At 36.8% G+C, this 11,213-nt stretch overlaps 1 protein-coding gene across 3 annotated transcripts in view; it reads right to left on the bottom strand.

Moving 5' to 3' along the window:
* Positions 1 to 9,535: 9,535 nt before the first annotated feature.
* PKIB (cAMP-dependent protein kinase inhibitor beta) overlaps positions 9,536 to 11,213 on the bottom strand; it is a 123,136-nt gene continuing 121,458 nt past the window's right edge. For all 3 annotated transcript variants that reach the window (XM_044001961.1, XM_044001962.1, XM_044001963.1), the window contains one exon: positions 9,536 to 11,113. In XM_044001961.1, the coding sequence (XP_043857896.1) occupies positions 11,040 to 11,113 (74 nt within the window). In that variant the 3' untranslated portion in view covers positions 9,536 to 11,039. The remainder of the gene's footprint in view (positions 11,114 to 11,213) is intronic.

The raw sequence follows: 11,213 nt of genomic DNA, 5'->3' as shown, positions 1-11,213 counted from the left end.
GGAGTTTCAAGGACAATTGAGGAGATAAGTAGAGGATAGAGAGATAGAACTTTTTTTCTTGGTTGTGTTGAACCTTTCTGTTTTTGTATCACATTTATCTATAACCACATCTTTCCACCTTCCAGCAACAATGATTTAAAAATATAATCCAGAAAAACCGACACATCAACCACTTCTGATAAAATTTACCACACCAACAGTACCCTACCCATTCAATAAAATGAGGTAGCTGCCATCTCTCTCAACTCTTCACTTATCCAACTAGATGAAACTGAAGCCAAACTTGGTTACAATAATTAAATAACCTTCTATTTTGTTTTATTAGCCACTTCTTTTTATAATGTTGTAGACATCATGAATATTACAATCTTCTTGGTTCTGCTTACTTCATTCTGCATCAATTCATGTCTTCTCATGCTTCTATGAATTGCCCAGTCATAAATTCTTATACTGAAATACTTCATTATATTCTTGTGCCATGATTTGTTTAGCTATTCCTCAGTCAGTGGGCATCAACTTGATTTCCAGTTATCACCATGCAAAATGTTTCTATGAATATTCTTGTGTGCATTTACATACATACATGCATGCATACATACATACCTGTGTATGTATATATGTGTAGGTGTCCCTTTTTTCAATTCTTGACCCCCATCCCTACTGTTTGGCCTTTTCGGAATAATGATAACCTGACTGAACTGATTTCTCAATGACTAGTATGTTCCTACATTATTATACCTTCCCTTCTCAGTGATTCTGAACCTCAGCTGTCATTGTGCAAACCCTAGTCCTTATTCCTGCTCCCTTATGCTCATCCCCCTCGATCTTATCCACCCAATGGCCTACTCAAAATCTACCCATCCCCATCACTGTGCTCTCTGAAATGCCTGATCCGTAGGAAACAAACTTCCTTTCACCTTGAACCTTTTTCTTTCTCCTCTATTTCTTGTACTAGCTGAGACCTAGATCCTTCTTCCCTGGCCATCCTTTCCTGCACTTGTTGCATTTTCATTCATACCCCTTGACTTATTGGTTGTAGTATGAGAGTCAGAATGCTCTTTGTTCCCCAAGGCCACTTCCAGACTCTCCCTCCACCACCATCTCTCAGTAACTGCTTCTCTTTTGAGGTTCACTCAATCAATATTTATTACCCATCAAGATTCTGAGCTATTATCTATGACCATTAGGACACTGCACTTTTTTCCTCAATGAGTTTAGTGCCTGGCTCACAGTCTTTCCTCCCCAATTCCTACCCTCATAATAGAGAACTTGATATGCCCTCAAACATTCTAACTCCCAAGTTTTTCAACTTATTCATTTCCCATAACCTATTCCTCTACCCCACCTCAGTTACACAGAGATGATTATATTCTATCTTGATAAAACCTTTGTGTTCTACTTCTGTGTTTGTGAACTCTGAAATTATAACATCTGATCACAATTGGTTGCTACTTTACCTTTTCCTCTACCTTGTATCTCCTAACCTTGTTCATCCTCTTCACTGGCACCTTTAGTCTATTATTTCTTTCCTAAGCCATCACCAGTACATTTGCTACACTCTCCTCCCTTCTTCATCTTGATCCCTTCATGAAGTAGGTCAGCTCTAAACTTTCCTCTTGAGTCCCTTGACTCTTTATCCTATTGTCAACCTTGCCCTCCCAAGCTTCAGCACTGGATAATTGCCACAATCCACTGCCTTTGTTCCTTTCACATGCTGCTGAATTGAACTATAGAAAATCATGAAACCAGCCTGACTGGGTCACTACAAATTTATGTTATATAATCTCAACTGGGTCTTCACTGCAGCAAGGCAATCATTTTACAAATCCCTAATTGATTCACTATTATACCCACTACAGTTGCTTTTCCAAACCTTTTCATCCCTCTTTAAACCTCCCATGGTTCCTTTTTCCTTCATCTCATCTAAGAACTATGATTCATATTTCACTAAAGAAAAAAAGTGAGGCCATTTTCTAAGCACTCCCTCTTCTCCCAGGGACCTTTTCATCTCACATCATTCAGATACCTTTAACCACTTTCTCCTGATTCAGCTGTCACAGGAAGAGGAAATTCCTTTTCTTTGTCAAAGCAAACCCCTCTACATACAAATGATCCCATCCCATCTTCACTATCAAATTGTCCCTTCCTCTTCACCCTCTCACTAATCTTCAATCTCTTCCTGTCAATTGGGTGTTTCTCCACTATCTACAAACTTGCTCATGCCTTCCTCATCCTCAGAAAACCCTCTCTTGACCCATCCATCCCTGCTAGCTACCTTTCCATCTCTCTCTTCCCTTTGTGCCTAAAACCTTGAAATGATCATCTACAATAGGTGCCTCTACTTTGCTCTCACTCTTTCCTTAACTCTGTGATCTGGCTTCTGAGTTCATCATTCTACTGAAACTGCTCTCTCCAAAGTTACTCATGATCTATTTATGATTTTTTCAATCTTGATATTTCTGCAGACCTTTACACCATTATAAATCACTTTTTATTCCTTAATAATATCTTCTCTCTAGTAACCCAAGGCATTGCTCTTTTATGATTTTCCTGTCTGACCACTTCTTCTCTCTCCCCTTTGCTGGCTCTTCACCCAGGTTATTCCTGTTAACTTTGGGAGTTAACCAAGACTCTCCTCTGGACCATTTCACTTGATGATCTCATCAACTCTCATGGATTCAATTATCATCTCTATAAAGATGATTCTCCAGTCTATTTATCTCCCTCTTGCCTTCTAGTCTTGCATCTCCAACTCACTACAGTTACCTCTTCCACATCATGGGGTTAGGGACTCCCCCATGATCTGGAAAATCTAAGTAAAACTTTTTGGTCCTCCTTTCATACCAGAGAAGTCAGAGTTTTTTCTTTTTCTTTTATGGAGTATTTATAGTGCTTTTTTGTAAAATGTGGGTAAAATATTTGGCCATAGGTTCTGTGTTGTCTGCTGGCCTTCTTGAGTTGTCTGTGGCTTCTACAAAACTCCCCCCAAATTCCAATTTTTTATGCTGACCCATGATATATTGAAACTGTGATGAGGAAAGTCACAATGTAGAAGGGATAACTGTATTATACATCTGAATATGGATATCTCATAGGCACTTTAAATTCATTATGTCCAAAACTGTACTGATTATCTCTCCCCCAAACTGCTCCCCTTCTTCCTAACTTCCCCATTACCGTCAAGGATTTTAACAAACTTCAAATCACCAGGTTCAACTTTAGATATATTCATATACATACATTTGTAAAAATGTGGATTTTATAATGTAAACTTACAAACAAATATGTAAACTTGTAAAAAAAATTACATATACATAAAAAATTTACTATGTCTATCCTTCATCATCTTTGCTAATATTTTGGCTGAAGCTTTAAAATGTATTTTTAAAATATGATTTGACATTGTCTTTCATATGGTTGTTAAGAGTTGGACCTTCCTTGGATCTCTGTTCATGTCTTTGGACCACTTATCTATTGAAGAATGACTCTCACTCATATATTTGTATATACAAAAAAACCTTTTCCCAATCAACGTTTTCCCTTCTTATCCTAATGGCATTGATTTTTCCCCCCGAAGGTTTTCAATTTCATATAATTTCTTCAAAATGATGTATTTTACCTCTTGTGATCTCTTCTTAAGAATTCTCCTTCTATGAGGGCAGCTAGGTGGCACAGTGGATAAAGTACTGGCCCTGGATTCAGGAGGACCTATGTTCAAATCCAGCCTCAGACACCTGACACTTGACAGTGACCCTGGGCAACTGACTTAAAAAAAATAAATTTAAAAAAAGGATTCTCCTTCTAGCCATAACTGGTTAAAAAAAAATACCCTCATCCATTTCTCTCCATTTAAGAACATGGTATGACTGTTTAGATTTGAATATTCATCTTTTTTTATGTGTTGTTTTCCTCTATTGGGTTGTGAGCTCCTTGACAGAAGAGACTATCTTTTGCTCTTTGTAACACTAACACTTAATACAACGACTAGAACATATAGATGCTTAATAAGTGTTTATTGATTAACTGACTTAGAACTTACTGTAGTACATGTTAGCAGATGAGTTTTTCAACTCCAAAGGTAACTATGCTGGTTCATTCCTAAAGTTATTTTACTTTTTCAAATCTATCTTCCATTCCTCTATTACCTGTCTCTATTGCCATCTTAATGCTTCAGCAGGCAGTCAGAGCTAGAAAAACTGAAGCCAAGGTAGTATTCATTCACTCATTCAATTATCCATTTATTTCCTTTGGCAATGATTTATCACCACTCACATACTAAGTATTCACAACTTCTTACCTCAAATCACAAAAAGATGCTTATTGGGTAAAGGAAATTAAATGATTTCTTTTTCTTCTCCTTTGCTTAGAACAGACCTTTCCAGACTGGAGCTATATTGTCATCTTTACTTTCATCTTTTTACATTTATCTTTGAGTTAAGATTTTCTGTTGCTACTGACCTATTCAGAGACAAAGATAAAATGGCAAGACTATATGCAGACCATTCTGCCTCTTTCATGGAAAACTAATTAAGAAGTCTAGCTGAGAATATCCCATTTATATGACAGAATACAATAGATTCCAGCATATGGTTTAATGACAAGTGTTCATGAATAGAAGATCCCCAAATCAATTCTTAATGGATTTATAAGAATGGAAAAGTAGGAAGAGCCTAGTTTATGAGTATTTTTAAAAATAGAGAACTTTAAGTTTGATCCTGTAGATAATAGGGAGCAACTGGAGACTATTGAATAGGGAGACCTGGTCACACTGACTCTTATTTTGCTGCTAGATATTCCTAGGTCGCATATCTGGCACCATTTGCAAACGAACAATAGGACATGACATTTACATAGTGATTAAAGTTTTGCAAAGTGCTTTTTTACCTACATATAATTTGAGCCTCATTACAATCCTGTGAGATAGGTGCTATTATTATTACTATTGTTCCCATTTTACACACAAGGAAACTGAAAGAGCTTAAGTAATTTTCTTAGGCAGGATTTGAACTCAGGTCTTCCTGACTCTAGGCCCAGCACTCTATCCACTATACCACCTAGCTGTTAATCTATGTAATATTTGATGTAATAGAATCATATTTCTGTGATTATATTATGCCTGATAACAAATTTGGGGCCTACATTCTTGTTGACAATAACATAACTGGTGGTCTCCTTACATGCTACTATTCTCAGTTTGAGACAAAACTTTAGCATGAGATGTAGCCAGTTATATTGGAAATGGTGTTGGCCTTGGAGTCATAAAAATCTGTTTTCAAATCACACCTCTAAACCTTACTAGCTGTGTGACCCTGGGCAAGACATTTCCTCTGTGCCTCAGGCAAATCTAGAATTCACCTACTATGTCTCACAATAGAAATTCTCTATGCTTTCTGTATCTTAATTTTGAAACAAGCTAAATGTCATCCATATGGCAAAGGTACTTGACTGAATAAAACTAAGATGGGTTTTGTTTTGTAAAAGTATCTGTCAGAGAAATATTGAGATTCACAGTGAAGCCAAATAGGTTAGAACTAATTTGAATTCATCATTTGAGATTTATTAACGTGAATTAAATCCATGTGATACAGTTCACCATCCACAACAACTGCTCTGTCTAGCACAGGTGGTGCTGTTGGGGGTGGGGGAAGAAGCATCCTGGAAGAGCACCTGTCCCCACAGCTTGCCAAAGGCAGTGACCCATCCTTTTGATAGGTGGTTATGCTGGGTAGATAGCCAACGCCTTCTGTTATCACAAGTGTTGGATTCCCTTTCTCCTTCGAAGCATGCCGCCTCATGGCATGATTTGTCATTATAGTGTTGTGGAAAGAATGCTGGTCTTGGAGTCTGAGGCTATAGCTTACAAGTCCCTTCTTGTTTGACCTTTATCATACCTCTGAACCTCAGTTTTCTCAAATGTAAAATGAGGGAATGGACATGACAAACTCACATGTCTCTTTCAATTCTCAATCTGTAATGCTAATGATCTGTTTAGTTCATGGTTGCAACTGCTTTACATGCTTAGACGAGATTACTCTGTGTAAATAGGATGAGGTAAAATAGTTAAACACATTAAGATTTGCAAAGCACTTGACATATATTACCCCATTTGATCCTTATAACAATCCTATAAACAAGGTACCATTATTACCCCCATTTTACAGATAAAGAAGCTGAGGCTGAAAAGCTATTTCCCTCATTCAGGGTCACATAGCTAGTATCTAAAGCAGGATTCAAACTCAAGTCCAGTGCTCTATGCACTATGCTACTTCACTGCCTCTAAAAGAGTATACCGGCAGTTATCCCATGCATTCAGTAGCCACATAGCATTTTTACTGAAGGAGAAACAGTATAGGCAAAGTCACAAATATAAGAAATAATAATTGCATTTTTATGCAAATTAAATACTTACTAGGCAAAGGCATTATTTTTTCTTTTTTACAGTACAATTGTGTTAAACATATTTTCATTAGTCAAGTCATGAAAGAATAATCAGAACAAAAGGAAAAAACCATGAGAGAAAAAAAAACAAAAAAAGGTGAAAATGGTATGCCTCAATCTACATTCAGACTCCATCAGTTCTTTCTCTGGATGTGTATAGCATCCTCCATCATTTGTCATTTGGAATTGTCTTAGATCATTGTATTGCTGAGAAGAGCTAAGCCTATCATAGCCGATCATCATTGAACAATGTTGCTATTACTGTGTATAATGATCTCCTGGCTCTGTTTATGAAGGCATTATTTTTAATGAAATTCAATTTTTTTCTTCTTTATTCTAAAATAACTTCTTTCATCAAAACTTTAATGCCTTTTTAAATAAAACTTGGAAAAGCATGTGTTTTGTTATTTTTATAGAAAACCATTATATTTAAGGACCTAGTAGCATGCTATTGGTTATATGTACTTTAGAACATACAGGGAAGATCTTCTAATTTAGGTGGGGAAACAAGATAAATACGAACTAGGGAATGAGACAAAACTCAGGATGATGTAGTATAGTATAAACAGTGGAGTTTTAAAGAAGACATCATTTTGAGATGGATAGTCAGGAAAGGAGGAGGGACTTGAACTGGGTCTTCATGGCCTTGGATTAGTGAATAAAAGATTATATTCAAGGAAGATAGAACAGCACAAATAAAGGCTTAAAAGTGGGAGTTAGAATGGTAGATGAAGACGGTGAAGAGAAAAAAACAGTGGCGTATTGGGGTCCTGTTGGGAAATTTTAAGACAAAGTTAGACAGGAAGAGGTAGCATGGCCTAACGGGTAGTTCAAGCCTACCTTTTATACATAATAACTACTTAACACTAAGCTCTTCTCAACCCTTAGTGCTTCCAGGCAACTCTCTAAGACAATTACAGAACAAGTTCCTGTAGTTGTTGTTCACTCATTTCAGAAACCCCATTTGGAGTTTTCTTGGCAAAGATACTGGAGTGATTTGCCATTACCTTCTCCAGCTCATTTTACAGATGAGGAACTGAGATAAACAGGGTTAAGTGACTTGCCCAGGGTCACCCAGAGTGTCTGAGGCTAGATTTGAACTCAGTAAGATGAGTCTTCCTGACTTTAGACACCAGCATTCCCCTATCAACTGTACCACCAAACTGCCCTAATATACAATATTACATAAGTACATTAGAAAAGCTTATAACAAAATGCCCTGAGAGATTATTAGCAGCAAGAGGAATCAGAGAAACTTCATGAAGAAGATAGCAGCCCACTTGAAGTAATAGGAATTCAATAGGCCAAGAAGAAGGAAAAGGATATTCTTAAACATAGGGAACACCATGAACAAAGTCCATCATGTGTTTGTAGCAAGGAGAACAGGACAGTTTGTTTGGTGTAAGAGTAATGCTAGGTTATACGGGGTCTTGAATTCCAAGGTAAATGAGTTTGAATTTTACTTAGTTTGCAATAGGGAGCCAATGACAATTTCAAACACAGAAGTAGCATGATCAGATCTGTGCAAAAGAACTATTATTCTGGTAATGGAAGGAAGGGTAAGTTGATGTGGGAAGAAAATAGAGGCAGGAAGAACTTTTTTAAAAATTAAATTAAATTTATTTATTTATTTATTTTGGTGGGGCAATGGGGGTTAAATGACTTGCCCAGGGTCACACAGCTAGTGTCAAGTGTTGGAGGCCGGATTTGAACTCAGGTCCTCCTGAATTCAGGGCCAGTACTTTATCCACTATACCACCTAGCTGCCCTCCAGGAAGAACTTTTAGAAAGTTATTTCAATTGTCCAGTAAGGCAATAAGGAAGGCCCATAAAGGGATAGTGGCAATAGAATTGGAGAAGATGTGAGGGATGCTGTGCAGGTAAAATCAAAAGTAATTAATAATTATTGGATGTAAGAGGGAAAGGAGAGGAAATAGTCCAACTGAGTCCCAAAATTTTGAGCATGGGAGACTGGGAAAATTGTAATGATGCCTACAAGATGATCAGGTCTCTTCACCCAACAGAGAAGTATATGCAGATAATCACCTAAATAAGAACGTGCAGAGAAAGAAATCTATAATAACTGATGGAACTCCATGAAAATAGCCCATAATTCCAAAGAAATTCTACTACCCTCCATGTTTAGCTTCATCTAAATACTTTCAGAATGGAGAAGCTCAGCTCCCTTTGTCAACCTCAGTATAAAACCACATAGCCTCTCTCCCATTTGTGGGCTAGAAGGAAGTTGCGCTGTTATTATATTATTGTTTAAATAGAACAAAGGCACTTTTGTATGTAGTTATGTGTATACCCTTGATGCAGGCTAACCAAAACACAATTGCAGTGGAGTAGCTGTGAGATAAATCAACAAATATACATTTTCTTGTATCTTATCTGTGTTTGTGTGCATGCATGCCTGTCAGTCTATCTGTTGGTGGTTTGAAGATTTCAGTGAGCGCTGTAGTTACTTTTAGGTAAGTGTGGTTGTACTGTGTTCACTAAAACCCCCAATCTGAATAACACAAATGAACAGATGGCAACAGTGTAGAGAAACTACTTATATCTTTTTTTAAATCTACTTAGAGGTTATGTTCTGGTATAAACTTGCATTTGTCTTGGAGGAGATACAGAAATGAGATTTCTGACGAGTGTGTGTGTGTGTGTGTGTATGTGTGTAAGTTCATTCAAAGGATGGGAAATCTCATTGGGAAGAGCCAATCTCAGCTTTTCACATAGAAACATAGCATCATGCTACTGCAGAGTTACCTGCCCTCTTTGGACAGTCATGTGACTGGAAAGGTAGGAAAAACTGAGTAGGTCACTGGAGAGAAGCTGCTACCTTTTTCTTTAGCCTTGGCAGGTTCTCCTTTGCACTGGTTAGGAGAGTATACAAAAGCAAAATGCTAAACGCAGGCAAATATGTCTTTCCTAGAAAGAAAACAAACTAAGCCTTCTGATGGTAAACTGAAGACTAAAAGCATTCATGACCATAAATTCAACCTAGAAAGGTTTTTTTTAATTAAAACTAAACATTTGTAATTAATTCTTTTTTATTTTTATTAAGGAAGAATCAAAAGAAAATTATATATATCTTACTCACATCTGAGGATCAAAGAAGGGTCAGATCAAAACCAGGATTAGACCAAGCAATGAATGAAAACAAATAACAGTGAGATAATGAGAAAGGTAAGGGGTTGGTTTCCAGAATAAATCATACTTTAGGACTATGTACTTCAAGCTTTATGTTTATAATTAGTGATTTTAATTAAAACTGTTTTTATTTTTTAAAGTATAATTGAATGGAAAAGCATGCTAATACTTTTCCCCAAACCCCCTTAATAATTCTAGGGTTATGACTTGCCATTTTTTAACCACACTTGAATGTTCCAATTAAATGCCCCAACCAAAGCCCTACTACTATCATAGTGTTAGTTTAACTTAATTCTAGGCAAAGCACTTAGGAGGAAATAAATAGTCCCATGAGTGCTGGCCTCAGGAGCATCAGATGGCTATACCTTGGGATATCAAAGAGGGACAGAAAATACAGAACTAGACAAAGGAGATGCAATGATTTTAATTTGCATGTTCAAATGAAGTAAGTTGGTTACAAATTTTGACTTTCAAGGATACATGGAAAAAAACCCAACCCAGAAATTGCACAAAATAATATTAAGCAGAAGATGATTAAAAGAGAGCTCAGAGATTTGCAAATTGCTGAAATGTTTACAACTTTTCAAAACATTTTCACAGTTAAGAAAAAGATCTGGTCCATTCTTGGGGGAAATTTTTCTTTACTGTAAATTTTTACTTTCTTCCTCCTATTCCTTTTACATAGTTCTTTCTTTGGGGGGCGGGGGAGAAGGAAGGAGGGAAGACTTGGAACCTTTAGTTTCATTGGTGTAGTGGAAATCCTGGTGTGGAAACTGCCTGTACCAATTCAGATTGAAAATTTATCTATACTTTTGACAGTTGCCTAGTAGTACTGAGAGGTTAAGTAATTTTATCAAGGTCCCATAGTCAGTGTGTGTCAGAGGTAAAATTGAACCTAGGTCATGTTACTTTCAAGGCTGCTCTAGCCACTACACCATGCCATCAGAGAGAGCTGTAGGCTGCTAAATTGTTGATGTCTGTATAAAGTTTGCAGAGATGGGTTTTCAAATACAGTGGTCCTAATGATCTGTCCCTCTCCCCACTCCATGTTGTCATTGTTTTCTTGCTACATATTAAATGAGAAAAAAAATAAATTACTCAGTGATTTTAATTAGTGCATTTTGTTTTCATTATTTTAGAACATGAAAGTCAATTTAATTGGGTTCATCTCAGGCATCATACCTAATTACAGATGTTAAAAGTCTCATATTCTTTCCCCATCTTTACTGGTTGCCAGTTGAAGATTGCTAGCTTTTTGCATGACCTACAGTAGAAATTGGTGCAGAAATCTAAGGAAGTAGATTCACATCATAGTTTTCCAAACACAGATATGTTGCACAGACCTGCAGTTGTCACTATAGTTACTACCAGATCTTGGGATTTAGGTAAAGCAGAACCAGAAGGCCATTAGTATCTCCCTCTGCATATACAAATCTAGAACTTCCTAGTGTTTACGAGCTTCCCTTTTTCACATCTGGTGTATTTTCCGCATTGCTTTTGCCCGCTTCACCTGTTGTTGGATCATCTGAAAGAAAAAAAAAAAATATATATATATATATAACAGATCATTCCCATTCATCTCTCTGATTAGTAGCTCTCAATGAGAGGCATTTAGCTATTTCCTG

This window comes from Dromiciops gliroides, chromosome 4 (genome assembly GCF_019393635.1).
Source record: "Dromiciops gliroides isolate mDroGli1 chromosome 4, mDroGli1.pri, whole genome shotgun sequence".
In the NCBI taxonomy this organism is placed as follows: Eukaryota; Metazoa; Chordata; class Mammalia; order Microbiotheria; family Microbiotheriidae; genus Dromiciops; species Dromiciops gliroides.
This window is presented reverse-complemented; position numbering and strand designations above follow the sequence as displayed.